At 41.6% G+C, this 23,333-nt stretch overlaps 1 protein-coding gene across 3 annotated transcripts in view; it reads right to left on the bottom strand.

Annotated features, from left to right (window-relative positions):
* The window catches only part of SLC15A2 (solute carrier family 15 member 2), an 84,417-nt gene that overhangs the window by 17,216 nt on the left and 43,868 nt on the right, over positions 1–23,333 (bottom strand). For all 3 annotated transcript variants that reach the window (XM_081871904.1, XM_081871905.1, XM_081871903.1), the window contains 9 exons: positions 23,203–23,285; positions 21,143–21,229; positions 20,085–20,174; positions 7,125–7,169; positions 5,720–5,752; positions 5,403–5,491; positions 4,226–4,307; positions 3,173–3,298; positions 1,052–1,216 (listed from right to left, as the gene is read on the bottom strand). In XM_081871904.1, the coding sequence (XP_081728030.1) occupies positions 1,052–1,216; positions 3,173–3,298; positions 4,226–4,307; positions 5,403–5,491; positions 5,720–5,752; positions 7,125–7,169; positions 20,085–20,174; positions 21,143–21,229; positions 23,203–23,285 (800 nt within the window). The remainder of the gene's footprint in view (positions 1–1,051; positions 1,217–3,172; positions 3,299–4,225; positions 4,308–5,402; positions 5,492–5,719; positions 5,753–7,124; positions 7,170–20,084; positions 20,175–21,142; positions 21,230–23,202; positions 23,286–23,333) is intronic.

Below are 23,333 nucleotides of genomic sequence, written 5' to 3'. Positions count from 1 at the left end.
ATTAAACATATCTCATCACCTAATTGATTTATCCAATTTGCCATTCCACAGCCTCTTTGCAAACTTTATTTTATGTGAAAGACTTTTGGAAAAAAGTTTCTTCTTGTCCTCTACTCTTTTTGTAGGGCTTTGCCATCCAGTAGGTCTTATTCTGATCTCCCATTGCAGTGTTTGGCAGCTTAAATTGGGTCTAGCAGCTCAAAAGCTATAAAACCACCTAGCAGAAGTGATAGCAGAGGCAGTACCACTTGTTAAAACATCTAAATTAATCATAAGTCCCTCATGAATAAGTAGATGAGATAATGAACTAGTTATCTCTTACTAATTGCATTGTGATATCCGCTAAATAGATGCTATACTTTTCATTCTAGGATGAAAATTGCTTCCTATTTAGAATCTGTGAGGCAATCTGCTACCATGCCTACCAAAATCAAATAATAGCTTTGGATCCCAAGGAACATGGATAAACTTTTTGGAAGATAGCCCTTAGTCTGGGAGTAGAACTAAGCCAATTTATTTTCAAAAGACATTTTTTTCTGAGAATTTTTTTCCTTATCACCACTCACCTAGGGGGAAAAGCCACTTTGACATATTTTTCTCCAAATATTATTCACCATTTTTATGGCCCACCCCACCAATGCTTCAGAATGACACACAGACCAGGGCATTGTTTGAGACAATGGAAATGGTAGCTAGGCTAAAAGAAATCCTCTTGGGGTGGGGGGAAGCTAGAAGCTGTGCCAGTGCTACCTTTAAAGCAGATCACCAGTCCCAATAATTTTTTGGAGAACTTTTCACCCTGGAGAAATTTGGTGAAATGGTTTCTCAAGCTATTTCCCCATGGATACAGGGAAGGATTTTGAGAGGCCATTTGCATGCATCTCTAGTCTGGAAGGTACAAAACTTAAAATGCAAAAATTAGAAAATGGGATGATATCAGGTCCAGCACATTAATGTTCTCTGCTTGTTGGCTGCAAACTGGAATCTTCCTTACAGGATTATGTAGGTTGTTGGATTTTCTGAAATTGCCCTACTCGGTTTCCTCACTTACTAAATGGCTTGTTAGGCTTCTTTCCACCTTGCAGACAATTAAGCTGTACACTGACTTTTCGTGGGCGGTAGAATTAAACATGAAAGATGATCCTTGATACTGTATCTTCAAGTGAAGGTTTTGTTGGCCATCTCTCAGAATCAATTTGGTGTACTCAGCAGGATCCTGAGCAAAATGAAAGAAAGAAAACAATATATTCATTATGCATGGAAAAAAATTATTTCAGTTTATTTTTATCTATCATTTCTTAATAAACTGTGAACTTGCACCTTTGCAGCTGTGCACATGTGCACATCCCAAAGATTTTATGCAATTTGTCAGAAAAAGACTCATGAGATGGTTCATGGGGTAGGTAGCCTGAAAGAACTATTATTAGCATTTATGTAATACTAGACTGCATAAAGCATTTTGTCAATGACCCAACATTCCCATTGAATAGGCCAATATAATTGGGCAGTAGCCGACACTCCCATTCTGCTAGAGCCATGGATATGGCTAGCAGAACAAAACTTGGCTCCCCTCTCCCCTGCAGCCCCCCCCAGCACCCTCAAAACCAGCTCGAAAGGGTTGGGGGGACTCAACCCTTGGTGCTGCCTTGGATACAACCCATTGTCCCCATACCTCAGGTATGGACCTATCTGCAGGTCATGCCTGTTTTACAATACAAGTGGGAGATTAGTAAATAGGCTGTTGAATCTTTTAAGTGAGCCTGTGCTTTTAATTTAAGTTTTTGCCCTTTTGTGGCTTTCCTCTAATTTCTGCTGGAAGAATAGTGATGAATTGCCCCTTGAATGGGTTCTTTAACTTCTTCCTTGTTGTCAGTTCCTGCTCCAGCAGTGGAACAGGGATGTTAGTTACTAATGGTCTCTCTCTTTTTCATTTTTATATAGCAAAATAATGTAATTTCACTATGTAAAAAGAAAAAAAAAATGGAAAAATTGGGAACTAAAACCATCCCATGGGAACAAGAGCAATTTGTTCATGTTGGACAGATTACTCCTGCACACACATATCACATCACACCACAACAATTCAGGTTTAACAAAAATGGGAGGACAATACAGAAAATGGAATACAATACTCTGCCAATGATGTCATCTGTTTTCTCTGAAAAGGTGAGTTAACTAAGGATGGCAATTTCAGACTGAACTGTTAGTGTAGAAGAAACCTAAGTTTCAAGCCGCTCCGCTCCACTAGCTCTCACATCTAGATGAATGAGGTGGGCAGGAAGTTCAACTTCAAAAGGGAAGCCAAAAAATATAAAAGGTGGACATGACCAAGCTCCAGCCCAGACTTCTTCAATGAATCCCAAGCTTCTGCATGAACAAATCAAAGGAAGAGGAGCATAAATGATAACACTCCCTCCTTAACTGAGTTTCAGTGGCAAATCATGCAGAAAGCCTGCCAGCTGGATACACTGCATGCTTGAACTTACTTCTGATAACCCTAGAATTATGAAAAAGGGGAGAGAACCACACTTTCAGCACTTTTGGTTAACCACCCCATTTTTATATTCTTTCTGTGCACTTCTTTTAATTTTTCCTGTTCTAGCATGTTCCTTTCAGATCTAAACTGACTGTGACCTATGGGAAACACAGATCATATAAAGAGGCTTTTTGGGGAACATATTCATGCCAGAAGATTTAACCTTTTTTCCCTAATTATAAGTAAATATAGTCAGCCATCTGTGCCTTTTTTGTTGAAATACGCTGGGGAGGATGGGGATTGCTGTCAAAGGCACAGTGCCCTGTAGAAACGTGTCACCGCTCCATATGGTAGAACAGACACAGGGGAAGGAAGGTCAAATCTTCTTGTTCTCCTGAATATATGAGGAAATGGAAGCTTTCTTTGTCATACAGAAGCCATTATCATAATGCCTGAGAACGGATCCATACAATAATAAATACATATGGAATGTAAAACACAGAACCAATAATTATCACGGGGTGTGATAACAACAACAACAACAAAACAACAACAATATTGTATACTGCCCTTCATCCATAGATCTCAAGGCAGTTCACAGCATCTTTCTGTGGTATCTGTCTGTGGTAACTTGGAAAGTTAAGTATTAACTTTGAAAAGGAATGATCTTGCCAAGGAAATAACCAATAAGCACACCTGAAATGGTTTGATCGGCTGTCGAAACAGGTCATAATCTTGGATTGCCACTTCAATATCATTGTCTGCCAAATTCAGGACCTGAATGTAGCTTTCTTTTGAAACTGGCTTTGGCACAGCATTTTCCTAATGGAAATAAAGTGCAAAGTTATAATACTACAGTAGGTAGCTGTAATATTAAGCACTTGGTTAGTCAAAACCCTATTCCCTCCTTTACCAAAGCTGTACAATAGCAACAGAACATAGCTCTTAGCTATAGATATTTTGATGGTTGGTAGTTATTATAAAAGAGGCATAAAAGACTTTTGAAAACGTTGCTGTAAAAGAGGTGTGTTCCACACATGCACAGACTTTTCCTCTACTTGATAATATATACAAGCATATACATACAGGTGGGTTTCTTTCTAACCTTAGGGCTTATGTTACCTTCTGTGATGTGATCATCACATCTTTGTGGCCATGTGTCACATTACACCATTCATGTTTGGAACAGGAAGTGTGTGTGTATACTGTCCAGGAAGATGTCCTACTCATCCGAGATGAACCAGAAACATCTGCCCATCTCACGTGGTCTTCCTGTTCCAGGTATTAGCAGATTGGCATGGGACCCAAGCATGAAAAACCAACAGCTGCACCACAAAGGACAAGAACTGGGCCTGGGCACTGAGTCTCACTTGTTATGAGTTCCAGCGTGCTATTGCTAGGATTATGTCTGTCAAATATGTGGTAAGGAGGCAATATTCTTTTGGAATTGGCTTCAACATAGCCTTTCCTAATGAAAAGAGTATGCCACAATATAATCACAATGATTCCCTGAATTCTGGTTATTAATGATCCAGATTAGATCCAGATCACTTTCTGATCTACAGATTCATGACACTCAATCTCTGTTCCAAAATAGGGATCTGAAACCTAAGAATATTTTAAAATTGTGTATTCAGGAGCCAATACCATAAAACAAGTCAAGGAGGGAGGATGGGTAGTGCATTGGTACATAGAGGTAGGAAGCATGTATCTTTACCTCTTTGCTTCATACAGCTGCTCAGTGCTTACCTCTATCCTGAGTTCTACAACAGCTGCAATTGCAAATGCCAGGCCCGCAAGGATCATGCCAGTTGCCATCTTTTTAATGGGTCTGATAGTAAATAAACACAACTTAATTACAAAAAATGTGTAATTTAAGATGAATCATGCAATTCCTCTGAGTCCGAGATCATTGCACATTAAGCCATATGAACAGACAGAGGCTGTTCTTTTAACATAAAACCTCCATATTATATTATTATGAGGCTATAACCGAGGCCCATTCAAATTGATAAGCTATTTAAAAAATGCTCTGTGCTAGCAAGTTTCATATTATCTTCCCCTTAGCTCTTCTAGGAAGGAACGTTGTTTGGCATTTAGTTAATGTGTGAAGTGGAGGAAAGCACCACTGATGATCTATCTCCAACTCCCTTCTAGGGCAGCAGACAGAAAAATTGCCTTGGGTTATTGAACTACAAGTGCTGAAGGCATGTAAGGATAAATTGCTCATCTCCCAGAGCACCTATCATGACCAACATTTTCAAAATGTGATATCTGTGCTTGTGTGGATATCCCTTGGGCCTAAATGAAGTGAAGCACAAGTTAGGAGAGTGTTTCAATACGTAAAGATGCTCTACTTTGACAGAAAAATATTGGAAGGTTGTAAAAATACTGGTGCCTCCCACCACAAACCACTCAAACTAGAAGATGCTGATGTTTGCATGCAGTCCCTCTGCTTTGAGGGGATATCTAAAAGCTGCAGAAAAGTCCATCTTTTTTTAACTACAGATAGGTAGCCGTGTTGGTCTGCCATAGTCAAAACAAAAAAAATTCCTTCCAGTAGCACCTTAAAGACCAACTAAGTCAGTTCTTGGTATGAGCTTTCGTGTGCATGCACGAATGAGCTTTCGTGTGTATCTGAAGAAGTGTGCATGCACACGAAAGCTCATACCAAGAACTGACTTAGTTGGTCTTTAAGGTGCTACTGGAAGGAATTTTTTTTTTTTTTTTTAACTAGTAGGCCACATTTTCCTAGAACTCATAGGCTATAGAGATTGAAGGAGATTCTCCCTTCTGTTACCTCTCCTTCATAAAACTATCCATCCTTGACTAATAATCTTAGACATTTTCAACCTACAAGAGTGTGTGCATCCATGAATCTGTAGTGCATTTTCTAAACAAAAGGGGGGAAAGTTCAGGTACTTACGTGAAATTAAATTTGCACAGGTTCACCAAGGGGTACAGCCCGAAGTCAAAAACTGGGATGAAGACAAGGATCAAGAGAGGATTTAAGAACTGAAAAACCAAATGATGCATTATATTAGCCATTTATGGTAACTTAGGCTACAGTCCTAAATACACCATAGGGAGTAATTCACAACTGGTGCTGATGGAATGTCAGGATACAGTCTGTAGTTATATAGATGAAGTGGTTAAACAACGAATCGCTGGTGCTATGCCAGTGCCATCAATATGAGTTCCGACACAGTAGCAACGTGCCCTAGCTGACAACCATTGCCTTACCTGCATCTGGTCAGGTTGAAGGACAAATCCTCCCTGAAATTAAAGGATTGAAACTGGTTAGCAAACAAAATAAGAGAACTGTGGCAAAACTGACATCAGTGAAGCAGACAGCTAACACATGCGGGAGGATGAAAGGAACAATGCTTTAGAAGCAAGCCATCTGCCGAACATAACAGAGATCCCATAGTAGAAAACTTCATTGCATTTCAGACCAAACTGTATTTAGACAACATCTCTAAACAGACGTGGGACTAGCCACAGAGACACACTGTTTGTTTAAGAACAGGACTGTATCTATTTATGAATTTCATAATGTATCATGAGCATTTGTCTGATTCCTCAGTCATGCTCTACTGGAACTATGTTCTCAGCCCTGCCCTGCTCAATCGCCTGGTCATGTGTCATGATCCTTGACCTCTGAGACCTTGTAGTGCACAGCAGTGGACACCAATGGTGACAAGATTCAGACCACTTCCTCATGGAGATAACTGTCAGTATCTTATTTGGGGCCCTCCCAGTGCAATGACACAGCCCTGCCACCATTCTTGGACTCAGATGATGAGACCCTTGCAGGACCTCCATCCTCTCAGAAGTCAAAGACTGCAAAATCAGGCAAGGGCTTTTCCATAATTCAGCCACCTTTCCCAAGAGGCAGAACCAATCACACTTTGGGCCATGGTTGCATCCATAAGGCTTCAGTAGACTTTAGCTCTCTGCTGAGACATCATCTTCCTATAATAACCTTAGTCAAAGAGAGTTTCAGCCAGAAGTCCAAGATCCTATTTTGTCCACCTACTGCATGAAAACACTTTTGAGCTGGCTTTGCCTACCTTGACTGAACATTACTGTTGTTGCTGATGGTAATAATACAAAGTAGGCTGACAATCATGACAATACTATGATAAAGTAAGTGGAAGACCATGAAGATGATCGTAATGTGTTTTATCCATTTTTAGCTACTGTTTAATCTAATAATATTTTGAAAGCTTTTAAATACCTGGTTTTACTGAAAAGTGTGATGTTGTATTTTATATATCTGTAAATCGCTTAGAGGGTCTTTTTATTATCAAGCAGTACACAATTTTTGTTAAATAAATAATATGACACAGTAGGCTAAAGAGCAAATGGGAATTCGCTTAGGGACTCTCAGAATCTCACTGAGCCAAAATATATTAATTGCTGGAGAATACTCTCCATATCTCTTCTATTCCATATTAAATTGTTCTCCCGTCCTGCCCCCCACTAGTCATTAAGTCTATAATTATTGTTCTGTTAGAGATGCACTTATTTTAAAATCAATAGAAGTGTGACCCTTTATTACACTGCCAGCCCATAATTTAAACTACTGACTTGAATTTGTTTAATGAAGAAATATAATTATCATGAATGAACCCTATCTACTTACAAAGTCAGCATTCATTTTAGTGGCTTGCAGTGTCCACCTAGAACCCTAAGGAGAAAACAGATCAAAATGAATACCATGGAGTACTGCATGCATGGCCAACATTGGAAAGAAAAGCAATAGCAAATTACCAAAAAGGGCCATGAAATATTGTTAAGGTTCAGAACATGAAAATGCATTCATCATACATTCTTAACATATATAATAATTGCAGTTAAATGAAAGCATGTGCATTTTCTCCTTATCTGTTACCAGAAACAGAACCTTGCCAATTCTTTTCCTAAATGCCTACCCTTTGAAGAGGGAGAAAATCCACAGAAGCACATTTAGCAAACCAAGAAAAGGCTAAAGCAACAGGTAGAATTATGCACACAACCAAGGTAGGAAGGCTGTTCTTAAAAATGGGATCAAATGTAAGATTTTCTAAGCAATACCCACTTCTTGACATGTATATTTCCCACACAAGGAAGTATCTTATTCATACCTTTTCTGTTAGTCAAATGCTGTAAGAAACCCGGAAACAATGTTTCTCAATGAAAAGGAAAATAAGTCGTTAGGGATAGATTCATCTTCAAGGGCTTATCTGTGCAATCCACCACATGTCTATTGAGAAGCAAGTCCCATTGAGTTCAATGGAACTTATTCTCATGTAAGTGTGTGTAGGATCTCATCACCTATCTTGATTGTGACAATTGGTATAAATAAATTTGATATAGGCTTGTAGTGTATATGTGCCCCAGGATCTCTTAAGAGGAATGGAGGTGGGGCAAATATATGCCCACTACATCATTGGACTTAAATATCCACATATGTAGGGATTGTCATTGAAAATTTAAGCAGAATGATATGTTCTACAGTGTTTGGCACATTCAAAGAACATCAGCAACGTCTATCATTTCTGGGGATGTTTGATTATTTGCTCTTGACGAAAGGTGATGGACCGATGCATTTTTGTACATTGTTCTCACTACAGGCATTTTATTGCATACAGTGGTGCCCCGCAAGACGAATGCCTCGCAAGACGAAAAACGCGCAAGACGAAAGAGTTTTCCATTTTTTGAGTCATTCCGCAAGACGAATTTCCCTATGGGCTTGCTTCGCAAGACGAAACGTCTTGCGAGTTCTTGCGAGTTTGCTTCCTTTTTCTTAAAGCCGCTAAGCTGTTAATAGCCGCTAAGCCGCTAATAGCCGCTAAGCCACTAATAGCCGTGCTTCGCAAGACGAAAAAACCACAAGACGAAGAGACTCGCGGAACGGATTAATTTCGTCTTGCGAGGCACCACTGTACTTTACCCTAGCATATGCTGTAGAACTGCATTGCAAAATTTGGAGAAGTGAAAATTTCCAACAGTGGTTGTGTTTTGGTTTGCATAGTGTTGTGAAAAGTGCAGGTTAGGTAGGTTCACCTTTAAATACAAGCTGAATTTAATTTGGTCTCTAATAATATCAGAGGGTTTTTTCTTCTGTTTAATTGCTTGAATGTGTGCATTACAGGAAACTTTTCTACTGTCCATTGTACAACCAGCTACACAAACGTGTGCTATCCCCTTTTTTGGGTAGTCTAATATCATGGCACAGTGAAAATATTAGTTTCTATCTGTCTGACATTAACCTGGAAGTAACTGCAAGGGTGGCTGAGTTTTTGTCAACAGTATCTCTTAGATACTACTGGCACTATTTAGTGAGAAGAAATTCCAATGAAAATCCTCGTTATTACATATTTTACGTGGCTGTTTATTTGTATATATTTTAAAATTTTATATATGGATGTTTTATCATGGCCTATACTTGTAATGCCTAATAAAGGTTTGGCGAAGTTAAAAATGCATTAGATTACAGGAAATTGCATTGCACTGATATGTGTTAGGAGGTAAAACTGCATACAAAATTGTGCATGTTTGGAGCAATTTGCTGATGAATTTTCATGACAGCTTTTTTAAAAAAACAGTTTAGAAAACTAGAGAACCAAACATAAGACTGTGAAAGTCACTGGTGAAGGTCACCTTTTACTTTCACACACAGTGGTGTAGTGGTAAATTCTGAAGTGCAGGAGCTAATCAAGGAGTCCTGTTGAGGCACCTAACCATAAGCCTGCATTTTTATCAAAGCTTCTATATATTTCAATCAAGGCTTGTATTTAAAAATGAGCTTAAAAAGGATTTTCAAATGTTTCATGCCAGGCAGAGAAAACCTTGGCCATTCTCCTAAGACAAGAGGGCCCCATTGATTTATAGTAGAAAAACAATTCTCAAAGTCATAAAAAGGGAGAATTACATATGCTGCCCCAAGGCTGAAAAAACACCATTAGGAATGGGGTAAGATAATACTAATGTGCCTCCCAGTAAAATGAGCCAGATCTTCTTTCTAAGGTTCAAAGGCCAGGAGCAAATGGGGAAAAACATTTAGCTAGAAAAAAAGAGAACATTTTTGAAAAGTCTCTTCTAAAGCTGTTTCTTAAACTGAGAGAGTTAAAAAGGTTAAAATGTGTTAAATGTTGGAAAGGCAACTGGCTTGGCAGAAGAAGCAGCTTCTTCCTATTTTATTTTGAGGCTGGAAAGGGGGAGGTGTACACTGAAGAGGCTTCTTTTAAAAGCTGTGTTTTACTGAGTTTCTTCCTTTTTACTTTGAAAAGCTTTATTCTTTTAAGAGGCTACCTATGATAAATGTATGAAATATATTAGCTTAAATATATTGGCTTAAATGTAATTATGCAAAGGATTTAAGGAATGCTAGATTCTTATTTCATATGGTTGTAAGAGTTGTATTTATCCTGAAATTAAGTCAGCCACCAGCCCCCCCCCTGCCAGACAGAAGACGCCATCCAAGCAGTCTTGATATATAGTTGTCAGGCATTTGTTTAGAAACCTTAAATGAAGGAAATCTTTCAATGTTGATGTGAAACTCAAGATCCTTGACATCTGTTGAACATAAAAATGTAAGATTAAACATTTGTTTTAGAAGGCAATAGGGCAAGGAGGGCAAGAGGTGAGCTGGTAATTAAGATTCCATGTAAGATATATTATTACTTATATGTCATATATATAGCTCTTTGTCTCCCTTATAAGGGCAAGGAAGTGGGTGTATCTTTTGTGGGTGTATCTTTTGTGATTGGTTCTAGCAAACAGCCAATAGGAATTTCAACCAGGCTGATTGGACAGAGGCAGCCACAGGAGGAGCAAAGGGGGCTGGATTAAGGGAATATAAGTGCTGGCCAGAATGGCAGGAGGCCAGGCCAGAGCTTGGTAACCATGTACCACTGTGCCTCTTATTTATTTGTCTGACAAATAAATTACTATTTTAATTTCTCTATTGCTGCGTTGAATATTTCATTCCAGCTAAGCGTTAACCACAAGCAGGGTGCTACATTTTATGGTGCCCTGTGACTCGGATAAGTGGTCTGCTGGAACGCAGCCCCTTCGCCCTACTGGGCAGGGTGCAAGAGAGAGGACAACTGCTTACCCAAAGCGCGCACTGGTAAATTTTTCCAGGGGGAACGCAGAAGACTCGTCTGTCTGATACCCTGCTCACTGGCGGCGACGGACCGGGGGAAACAGGGAACCAACCAAGGGTAAGTGCACAAAGGGATTTTTGGCCCTCCAATTAATTAGGAGGAAGAGAAGTCTTGATCAAACTTCTGCGTCTCAGTAAGGGGAAACTGAGTACGCTAGGTGGTTGGGTACATCAGATGGTGATCTGGTGTAGGGAAAGGGAAAAATTGGGAGGTAGAGTGTGGTGAAGTATCCAGCGCATTGTATGTGTGAGAAAGTACAGAGCAATCTGTAGCTGACCTGAGTGTGGAGTGGGCAGTACTTCGGTTCCTAGTGAGGCGACTCCATCTAGGCAAGGAAACCCACAAAGCGCGTCTGTGAGTGACTGAGTGGATACTTCACAGGGCCATACAATGGGAGTTGGGGGTTCAAAGGGGGAAAATACACCTCTTGAGTGTATGTTAAATAATTTTAAGAAAGCCTTCTCAGGGGCATATGGAGTCAAAATGACGCCAGAGCGCTTGAGAACGTTATGTGAACTAGAATGGCCAAAACAAATTACTGGATGGCCATCTCAGGGAACCTTTGATATAAATTTAGTGAGCAAACTTTGGACTGATATCGCCAAAGAAACTGGAGGGTGCCCAGAACAATTTCCATATATAGATTCCTGGCTGAGCACATTAAATAAAAATCCTCCATGGATAAGGGAATGCAAAGTCAAACGATGCAAATTATTGGCTGTAAAAGCCGAAGCTAGGAAAGGAATCTTGCCAAATAAACTCAAACCCATTTTTGAGGGGCCAGAGGAAGAGGTGCTTCCACCTCCACCCTATGCTCCACATCGAAGGGAGCTTAATCCAAACACTCCACCAGTTGTAACCCCAAGGCAAGAAACTGGAATGAATAATGGGAGTGGAGTCACAGAGTTTGATTCCTTGATAGATTATGATAAATATCTTCAGGAGGCATTGGAGTCCTATAATAAAGCCCAAGCAGAAGTGGTTATTCCACCTGTGACTCCTAATAGACCTCCATCTACAGTCTCCTTTAGTGGAACAACTGATTGCCCACCCCAAACCCCTGTACATCCAAGTCCCAGAGAAATATTACAGAAGTTACAGGGAGACCTTGCTCGGTCAGCAAGCAATACAGCCAGGCGTATAAAGCTGCTAAAAGAACGCCTTGCGACAGATACCATCCCCTATGATTTGAGGCCCCTAGAGCAAAGTGAAGAGAAAGATCACGTAGTAGCCCCTCTTAGAAGAGTATTTGATGCACTTGAGGAGCCTGCGCTGGTTAATGGGCAACCCGGACCACGGCCACCTCGAACTTCGACCCTGCAATATATTCCATTCACAACTACAGATCTGATGAATTGGAAAACACACACCCCATCTTTTGCAGAAAAACCTCAGGCTATGATGGACTTGGTGACTTCAATAATAAATACTCATAGTCCTACTTGGACAGATTGCCGCCAGCTCCTGAATACTCTGTTCACCACTGAGGAAAGGAGAGACATAATTGAAAAGGCACAGATATATTTGCGTGAGCAGGCCAGAGTGGGAAATATTTATAATATTGACCGTCATCTCCAAGATAACTTTCCCTTGGAAGATCCTAATTGGGATCCAAACAATGCAATTCACCTGGCCAGACTTACCACCTACCGCCAGACACTTGTGCAAGGTATCCGCAGGGCATGCCAGAAGCCCACTAATATGTCTAAAGTCTCAGAAGTAGAACAGAAACCAAATGAGAGTCCGGGAGACTTTTTAGAGAGGCTGCAAGAAGCCTATCGTATATGGACTCCTTTTGACCCTGAAGCCCCTGAAAACAGCAGAATGATTACTGCTACATTTGTGGCCCAGTGCGCTTCTGACATTCGTAAGAAAATTCAGAAATCAGAAGGATGGGAAGGGATGCTGATGAGCCAAATTATGGCCATTGCACGCCGAGTTTATCGGAATAGGGATGAGGCTGAGAAGCAAGAGAAGAAGAAGTGGCAGAAGGAAAAGATGGTAATGCTAGCCACAGCAGTGAAGCAAGACCACCGCCCCTTAAATGGAGGGCGAGGGCGAGGAAGGAATCCACCACTGGGAAGGAATCAATGTGCAAATTGCAAGAAGGAGGGTCATTGGAAGCGGGAGTGTCCTGAACCCCTGAGGTTGGAAGAAGTACGCCCAGGCCCAGGCCCAGGCCCAGGCCCAGGCTCCGGCTCCGGCCCAAGAAACCAGGGACGGGGACGGGGAATGATCCGAGATGGAAGATATCAGAGACCAGGACAGGGACGGAGTAGAGACAATTTCATTGGACTGGCAGAAGAGGATTTTACTCAAGACTAGGAACGACCGGACTCCATAAAGTTAGGCTTCCAGGAGCCCACGGTCACGATTCAATTAGGAAGCCATTTAATAGATTTTATGATTGATACTGGGGCTGAATACTCAGTACTCCCAGAACTATTGCAGAAAAAGGCATCCAAAAGTGTAATCATTAAAAGTGCCACTGGACAGTCAGCTAAGAGGTCTTTCCTCCAACCTTTGGAATGCCAGATTGGAGGACATCGTTTAACCCATCAGTTTTTGTATATACCTGAGTGTCCAATACCTCTCTTAGGCAGAGATATGCTGTCCAAATTGCAGGCCCAAATCACTTTCACTCCTCGAGGTCCAGAAATGAAACTGCCATCAAAAGCAGCAGGAATAATTACCCTCTCAGTACCTAAGGAACAATCATGGCGCCTAATGTCAGCCTTGCAAGTCCAACCCACATTGGATACAGAATTAAACAAGCTCCTCCGAACTCTACAGGTGCCACCAGGAGTATGGGCCGAAAATAGCCCACCAGGAATGGCTAAAAATATAGCTCCAATTGTAGTAACCCTAAAACCTATGGCTACCCCTGTATCTGTAAAGCAATATCCCTTACCCCGGCGAGCAGCGGAGGGCATCCAGAAACATTTGGACCGCCTATTAAAATATGGTCTGCTTAAGCCTTGCCAATCAGAATGGAACACACCCCTTTTGCCTGTTCGAAAACCTGGGACAGATGAATACAGGCCAGTGCAGGACTTGAGGCTCGTAAACCAGGCTATCGAGACCTTGCACCCAAATGTACCAAACCCATATACCTTGCTGAGTTTGATCCCACCAGAAGCAACATTTTTTACTGTATTGGACTTGAAAGATGCATTCTTCTGTTGCCGGCTGGCACCACAGAGCCAACCTATATTTGCCTTCCAGTGGGAAGACCCTTTGACAGGAACAAAAGGCCAGCTAACCTGGACAAGATTGCCCCAAGGATTCAAAAATTCCCCAACTTTATTTGGCACTGCCTTGGCGAGGGATCTAACAAGTTACCCCTCAATACCGGGAGAAAAGGTGGTTCTGCAATATGTGGATGATCTTATACTAGCTGCAAAGGATTTTGATACCTGTAAAGAAGGGACAGAGGAACTGCTCCACTTGCTCTGGGAAGCTGGCTACCGAGTTTCCCAGAAAAAGGCACAGTTATGTTTAGAAAAGGTCAAATATTTGGGCTTTGACATCTCACACCAACAACGAGCATTGAGACCAGAGAGGAAAGAAGCTATTTGCCTTATCAAGGAACCTACCACAAGAAAACAACTTAGGGGATTCCTGGGAACAGCAGGGTTTTGTAGACTATGGATACCTGATTTCAGTAGTCTGGCCAAGCCCTTACATGAAAGCACTCGAGGTGCAGAAAAGGACCCATTCGTATGGGGACCTGAGCAGAAACAAGCCTTTTTAGTTATCAAACAACGACTTATGGAGGCACCAGCCCTTGGATTGCCTAATTCGGAAAAACCCTTTCAGCTGTATGTACATGAACAGAATGGGATTGCAGCGGCAGTCCTGACCCAGAGATTAGGAAGTTGGAACCGTCCAGTAGCTTATTTGTCTAAACAATTGGACTCAGTAGCAAAAGGATGGCCTCCATGCCTAAGGGCAGTAGCGGCCACTGCGAGCCTTGTCAAAGAAGCTGATAAATTTACCTTTGGCCAGACGATGTATGTGAATGTACCTCATGCTGTTCTGACACTCATGGAATATAAGGGTAGTTATTGGCTAACGAACCCAAGGATGGCTAGATACCAAGGCCTATTGTGTGAAAATCCCAGGATTCATCTACGAGTAGTGAATATGCTCAATCCAGCGACTTTGCTGCCCCTACCAGAGGTAGATGATGAGGAATCACATGATTGTCTCCAAGTAATGGATGAAGTTTATTCCAGTAGACCTGATCTGAAAGATGAGCCATTGAAAAATCCAGATGTTGTATATTATACGGATGGTAGCAGTTACCTGCATGAAGGTGCCAGACGAGCAGGATATGCTGTGGTCACCAATGAGGAAGTTGTGGAAGCTGAAGCTTTGCCTGCTGGCACCTCAGCACAAAAGGCTGAACTTATAGGTTTAACTAGAGCTCTGCAATTGGCAGCCGGATGTAAGGCAAACATCTATACTGATTCAAAATATGCCTTCTTAACCCTGCATGCACATGGAGCTCTATGGAAAGAAAGAGGTCTAATCGGAGCCCACGGGAAGGCTTTGAAATATGGACCTGAAGTAGAAATCCTGTTAGAAGCAGTATGGGCTCCAGAACAGATTGCTGTAATGCACTGCAAAGGTCATGGACGAGGAAGGGATCCAATAACCAGAGGAAATCATGCTGCTGACAAAGCAGCCCGAGAGGCAGCCCAAAAGCCTGTGGGAGGATTTATAGCAGCCCTCATACCAGAGGTAGTTCCAGAAGATGTTAAACCTCACTATACCCCAGAAGAGAGGAAGTGGGCTGAACAGGAAGGAGCAGTTGTGAAGGACGGTTGGATGATCCTGCCGGACAATAGGATTTATGTACCTCATCATCTAGCAGGCACAATTGTAAGAAATTATCATGAATCTACTCACCTTGGCGGTACTGCAACTAGAGAGAGTCTCAGTCGGAAGTTGTATATTATTAATCTATCACAATTAGCAACTTGCATTTCACAGAAATGTGTTCTTTGTGCTAAAAACAATCCCAGGCAGGGACCGGTACAACCTCCTGGAATTCAGCATGTGGGATACGTCCCCATGGAAAGCCTAATTGTGGACTTCACAGAGCTGGTCCCTTCTAAGGGATTCAAGTATCTCCTTGTGTTTGTAGATACTTTTACCGGATGGGTTGAAGCTTTTCCCACCCGAACTGAAAAGGCACGAGAGGTAACTAAAAGACTCCTCACTGAATTGATCCCAAGGTTTGGATTACCTAGATGCATTGGAAGTGATAATGGGCCAGCGTTCATTGATCAAGTAGTACAAGATGTATGTCGAGTCCTACAAGTAAAATGGAGACTGCATACAGCATATAGGCCTCAGAGTTCAGGGAAAACTGAAAGAATGAATCGGACTCTGAAAACCCAATTGGCAAAATTAACCCAGGAAACGGGATTGGGATGGGTAGATGTGTTACCCATAACACTGTTTCGTGTTCGGTGTGCACCCACAAAAAGACTTAAGTTGTCACCTTTTGAGCTCCTGTATGGGAGATCGCCCTCCTTTGTTCAGGATATTCCAGCTGACCTTAAACAAATAGGAGATCATGTGACACAGGGACAAGTGCAATCTCTCTCCCGTGTTTTTGTTTCTCTTAACAGGTGGGCCCTCGAGCGCACGCCGTGCAGCATTGCCGAGCCGATTCATCAGTTCCAGGCTGGCGATAGCGTATGGGTGAAAGAGTGGAAACGTGATCCACTTGCACCTAAGTGGCGTGGACCTTACACCGTCTTGCTCTCTACTCCAACAGCGGTGAAGGTAGCTGAGGTGACCCCCTGGATTCATCACTCTCGTTTGAAGAAGTCTGAAGGCAGTTGGACGTGCAAAGGTGACCCCTCTAATCCTTTAAAACTAACTCTCTCCAAAAACCCCTGTATCTAGCCCTACCGGGAACGGGCTAGGTCACGGGCAACATTTGACGACCGGCCTGCTGCAGCCACAACCTGGAAGCTGGCTGACCTGCGCACGCCTGAAGCTTGAGGAGCGTCTGAACCAGCGACTGTGAACGGAAAGATTCTCTAATACAATTGATTGACTGCCCCCCTTGTGGAACAATTATCAGAGATATTACTCATTGGGGATCCTCGGGATATATGTTTTGGTCTTGGTGGTTCCCCATTTCTGTCACTGGGGGAATTATATTGGGGCTAATAATTATTTGCTATCACAATAAGGTAATCTTTTGTGGAAGGAATGCATATACTAGACATCAACATGATTTTATTATTAATCCTGATCCCTTGGGAAGGGGAAGGGTCCTTGAATCTGACCAAATTGGCTAAATATGGATTCAGCCATGACCACAATATGTGGGTAGGTTTAGCTGAAATGGTAGCTAATGTTGCAAATAGGACCAATTGCCTTGTTTGCTCTCTTGGGCCAGATGATTCAGAGGGAGGTATGCCCTTATTACCGATACCATTAGATGCTATTGGTATGGTAAGCGAAATGCCACACCAAACTGAAATACAGAATTTCCCCGGATGGAACTCAACTAAACCATTACGAGTTATACCTGTACAAGGGGAATTCTGTGTACATAAATCATCAGATGCAGCTGATTCTCCCATGATAGGCTCTTCTCATTGTCACTATACTTGGGATTATAAGAAGAATAGTCATACCTGGGCACACGGTACTACCTATCGAACTCGGAATACCTTGCCCTGTGCACCTCCTTTTATTCACGCATGGAAAGTGGTGTGGAACATAACTGTGACAGAAAAAGGCAATCTAACATACTGCACTGTGAACTCTCTACCCCTTTTGGTATTTCGCCTTCTGTATTCCCCGTACCAAAAACCTCAGACCCGATGGTTGTGGTGGATATGTGGAGAATGGGCGTACAAGAAACTCCCTTCCAAATGGAGTGGGACTTGTTTCTTGGGTTGGGTATTACCACCAATGTGGATTATGCCCACTAGTTCGGCCAGGCGAACACGAAGGAATGCTGATATTTCTCATATAGCAGGAGGAAGTACCCAAAGTTGGAGCGGTACTGATGATTGGCCGCCAGAGCGCATTATAGCCTATTATGATCCTGCCTCCTGGAATCCTGGTGAGCTCATACAAGGGGCACGGGATCCTATTTATAATCTAAACAGAATAATTCGATTGCAAGCAGTAGTGGAACTTGTAACTAATGCAACGGCCCAGAGTTTGAGACTTATTGCACAACAGTTGGATGAAAGTAGAGCCGCCATTTTGCAGCTGAAAATGGGAATGGATTATGTACTTGCCAGGCAAGGAGGCCTATGTGGAGTCTTGAACTTGACAGGGAATGCCTGTTGCTTTAACATTTCTGATAATGGTGAGGCAATCCGTGTGTTGGCCACAAAGATGGAGAATATAGCACATGTCCCAGTACAAACATGGGAAGGATGGGATATGGGATGGCTCACCAATTGGTTACCTAATGTCACAGGACTCAAAGGGATACTATTGTCTTGCTTGTTTTTCTTGACAGTAGTAGTATTGGTTTTATGTATGATGCCATGTATCATTTCATGTTTTAGAAGTACAATTAGCAAGATGGTTTCAAATGAAACTCTACCTCATATCATGGCCCTATACAGAGCTTTACCTCAGGAATATGATGAAGGTCAAGCTATCAAGGACACTTGGGATGAAGGTCCTTGAGCTTGAAAGGGGGGAATGAGGCACCTAACCATAAGCCTGCATTTTTATCAAAGCTTCTATATATTTCAATCAAGGCTTGTATTTAAAAATGAGCTTAAAAAGGATTTTCAAATGTTTCATGCCAGGCAGAGAAAACCTTGGCCATTCTCCTAAGACAAGAGGGCCCCATTGATTTATAGTAGAAAAACAATTCTCAAAGTCATAAAAAGGGAGAATTACATATGCTGCCCCAAGGCTGAAAAAACACCATTAGGAATGGGGTAAGATAATACTAATGTGCCTCCCAGTAAAATGAGCCAGATCTTCTTTCTAAGGTTCAAAGGCCAGGAGCAAATGGGGAAAAACATTTAGCTAGAAAAAAAGAGAACATTTTTGAAAAGTCTCTTCTAAAGCTGTTTCTTAAACTGAGAGAGTTAAAAAGGTTAAAATGTGTTAAATGTTGGAAAGGCAACTGGCTTGGCAGAAGAAGCAGCTTCTTCCTATTTTATTTTGAGGCTGGAAAGGGGGAGGTGTACACTGAAGAGGCTTCTTTTAAAAGCTGTGTTTTACTGAGTTTCTTCCTTTTTACTTTGAAAAGCTTTATTCTTTTAAGAGGCTACCTATGATAAATGTATGAAATATATTAGCTTAAATATATTGGCTTAAATGTAATTATGCAAAGGATTTAAGGAATGCTAGATTCTTATTTCATATGGTTGTAAGAGTTGTATTTATCCTGAAATTAAGTCAGCCACCAGCCCCCCCCCCCTGCCAGACAGAAGACGCCATCCAAGCAGTCTTGATATATAGTTGTCAGGCATTTGTTTAGAAACCTTAAATGAAGGAAATCTTTCAATGTTGATGTGAAACTCAAGATCCTTGACATCTGTTGAACATAAAAATGTAAGATTAAACATTTGTTTTAGAAGGCAATAGGGCAAGGAGGGCAAGAGGTGAGCTGGTAATTAAGATTCCATGTAAGATATATTATTACTTATATGTCATATATATAGCTCTTTGTCTCCCTTATAAGGGCAAGGAAGTGGGTGTATCTTTTGTGGGTGTATCTTTTGTGATTGGTTCTAGCAAACAGCCAATAGGAATTTCAACCAGGCTGATTGGACAGAGGCAGCCACAGGAGGAGCAAAGGGGGCTGGATTAAGGGAATATAAGTGCTGGCCAGAATGGCAGGAGGCCAGGCCAGAGCTTGGTAACCATGTACCACTGTGCCTCTTATTTATTTGTCTGACAAATAAATTACTATTTTAATTTCTCTATTGCTGCGTTGAATATTTCATTCCAGCTAAGCGTTAACCACAAGCAGGGTGCTACACTGTGGCACCATAAAGTCTAAAGTTTTTTTGCACCCTGTCTGTAACCCTATACCTAGTTATTTGAGAGTAAGTTCCATTGATCACAGTGGTGTTTACTTCTGGCTGCATAGGTTTAAACTTGCAAAGCACACTGAAATTTAAGAAAAGATCTTCAGCCCAGCTGAAATGTAGCCTTAAGCTTTTTATTAGAAATGAAAACAAGCTTGCAGAGATGTACTACTGCCATTTAAATTGCTAACCTAACCTACTGTAATGCAGAAACCCCATTAAAGGAAAGGACCTGAAAGCCTTATTACTAGCTCAATCACTTGCCAGAACAAAGTGTGTCTGCCAATTACCCTGGTGCTTTACCCAATGATGTCATTGCTCCTGTTCTGAAAAAAAGTCTTGCAGCTGCATTATCTTGATACTGGGGCTGAGGGGTACAGTGAAGCCACACTAGATAGTACCGCACATTACCTGTTGATCAAAGAGAGCCCAAAACATTGGCAGTGGTATGAAGAGAAATAGGACCCGTGTCACCATTTTAACTTCAGTTATCAGTTGGTTCTGTGAAGGGAAACACAAAGCAAAAGGCAATAATGATTAGTAGGAAATAAAGGTCTACAAGCAACAGTCTCAGACAATATAATTTTGCTGCATGGAGGTGAACTCTGTGTAGGAAAATATGTGTGCTTTCCCTAATATCAACTTTTATGCTTTAACTACACCAGTTCTGCAGTTGATGTGTTCAGGTGCTTCTCAATCTGTTCAGCTCCGTTGTGGAACATTTTAGATGCAATGACTTTGGAGGCTGATGCAAAGAGAGCTATGCCTATGCATATTTGGGGTGACCCAGTTACTGCAGAATAATCACACATGGCAGATCTGGTTATGGATATTTGAGCAAATGTACTGTAAACAATGTGAGCTAATATAGCAAGCACAAGGGAGGAACAAAGAAAATGGGTAGGCAGACATGCACTGCACCAAATCAATGTATCTCAGTATCAGGGAACACACTACTTTTTCAGGTATACACTAAAATCGTAAGGTGTGATTGTGACAAACACATGCCTATAATAGAGGCGCACTAACCACAGAGGTGGAATTGGATGCACCTTCCTGAACAGTGTGCTCATGGTGGCAAACTTGGGTTGGTTTAGATCTAAACTCCTCTGTTCTTGGGTGCTTTGTTTTGGGAGAGGGACAGTTTACAAACAAATTTCCACTATGGCTGATGTTGAGAGCTTCAGTTTCCTTGTATTCAAACTACGATTCCCAGGCAGTGTTGCAAAAATGTTCCATAAAGGAAGCACACATGAACAAAAAAACTGAAGTCAATTTAGGGGGGGAGGATGTATTTTTTGTATATTCTCTGAAGACACTTACAGGAGTGTCAGGAGACACTTGCAGTGATTTTGAATGAAGATGAGGAGAGTTGATCCATTTCTACATTCTAGCTGTTATACTCTGATAGCTCACATCTTATTGGAGGAATATATATTAAAATACTTCAGATCCAAATATTGACTTACTGAGTATTTTTCTGAGGCCCAGTCCAGCCAGTGCTCCCTTTTAGGAATGTGCCGGGATCGATTTTTGATCCGGTTTGTAACAGCAAACTAGAGGGGAATAAAAGCAATTGAGAGATGTGTAGGTTATGGAGTTTCTCCTACATTTGTTTGACTTAGTCCACTGCATAAAGCCCATTACAATTAATTACATCATTTCTTACACAAGCTTCTATTGTTTTATTGACCCTACTCTCATGCCATATATCATGAGTGGAGAACCTGTGGCCCTTCAGATACCATTGGACACTAACTCCCATCAACCCCAGCAAGCATATTCTGTGGTCAGGGACGATGGGAATTGCAGTCTAGCAACATCTGGAAGGCCACGAGTTCCTCATCCCTGTCTTAAATAAGGTTTCATCCTTTTCGTTGATTCATTGGATGACTTCCACAAGACACAAAGGATATTATTTTCTGGGTAATGGCATTTGTTGTATGAATAAGGCCTTGGGTTCTATACCCCTTTGTCCAGCAAAGCAAATCATGGCATGCGTGGCATGCTTGATATTGTTCCTGAAATTCTTGGTCTTTTTCTTTTCACAAGAAAAAAGGGGCAATATTTAACAGCTGCTGGTAAGCTCCATATCTGTAGTTGACCGCATATCTGCAGTGTCCTTTATTTTGGAAATGTTGATATGGAAAATCTAGATGATAGAGAAAAGTTTCCTGTCCTTGAAAAGTAAAACCAAGTTTCATTCACCCCAACATTTTGTCAGTGGCCCAATGCCAACTCCAAGTGGGCCCCATCCCTGAGAGAGTCCACCTCCTCCTTGCTGCTGTTGTCATTGGCCATTATTTCCCCTCTCCTTCAAGACCCAGATGGAGAATTCAAGGCAAGTGAAGGATGCTGTTTTTTCCTCCTCCCTCTCCTCACTCCTTGCATGTCCAGAGGAGGCAGATGAACAATGACAGCAGAGATAAGGTACAGAAGTGTCAGGAGGCCCAGATGATCAACAGTAGATCCCCAGAGAGCCCTACTCACTGCAGTGGCAACCCTATGTTAATGAGGAGGGTGTGATGTTGAGGCAGCCATACCCAGCACCTCATCATCAATTGCACTTCCTTTGGACAGAGAATTTCCATTTATCTGTAATGGCTAATAGCCACTGAGCAACCCATTCCCTAGCAAGCTATTTACGGTAATCCATTTTAAGAAACCACCTTAAGCTAGTGGCCCTCACCACACCTTCTGGTGATGAATTTCATATGATAATTATGTACTAATGATTGTATGGGAAACAACTTATTTTGACTGCAGTTAATACAGTGCCAATCAATTTCACTCGTTAACCCTGAATTCTAATATGCTAGGAAGGGGAGAATGAGAAAGTGATGTAATATAACCCTTCATACCATTCACAATTCTTCACATGTCCATTGCATCACACCCCTGAGTTATATTTTTCCTAATCTTTTTTTTTTGTTTAAGCCTCAAATGCCTTGTTGTGCAAATTGTCACAGTGACCTCAGTGCTGGAGTAAAGTAATACTAATCAGGATGATGGATGGTAGGGAGCCATTCTGGATGTTGAGCAGCAGAGCCAATGAACGTTTTTGGCCCCAAGCCCTCTGGTTTAGATCCAACATGCAGTTATGCTTTGAGAGAAGTTGGACAAAATATTCCCATGAGTCTGAATGGCTACTTGGCTAAAGTCCCTTCTCCAATCTGAAGCTGGCTCTTGGAATCATTGACATAAAAGCCCTACGCAGATGACTGAAAGAGTGGAGATAATCAGTATATCCAGCAGGGAGCAGGATAATGTTGCCTGCCTGCCCCTCCTCTGCTTCATTGTGCTGATCAGGTATTCTGCCCAGGGCCTGTTTGTGTGCAACATAGAGGCCAGAAGCAGCAGCAGCAGGCATTATTCCACTGCAGTGGAATTTATTTCTAAGCAAATCTATATAGGATTACACTGTAAAACTCATATGGCTAATCAATTAACATCAGGGTCAGACATGTGGAAAATATGATTTTACAATCTCAGAGTCATGCATGAAAGGATATTTAAGAAACACACTTACCCCAATGCACTTGCAAATTTCAAGTAAGATATTTCCTTCTGGTGGAGTCTTTTTGTACATTCCATTTCCAGCAATAAACACAACTATAAAAGAAGTGTGGTATGAATGTAGGCAAAAGGAGTTACTGTACA

Source organism: Podarcis erhardii (assembly GCF_964252035.2).
Source record: "Podarcis erhardii genome assembly, chromosome: 1".
NCBI lineage: Eukaryota > Metazoa > Chordata > Lepidosauria > Squamata > Lacertidae > Podarcis > Podarcis erhardii.
This window is presented reverse-complemented; position numbering and strand designations above follow the sequence as displayed.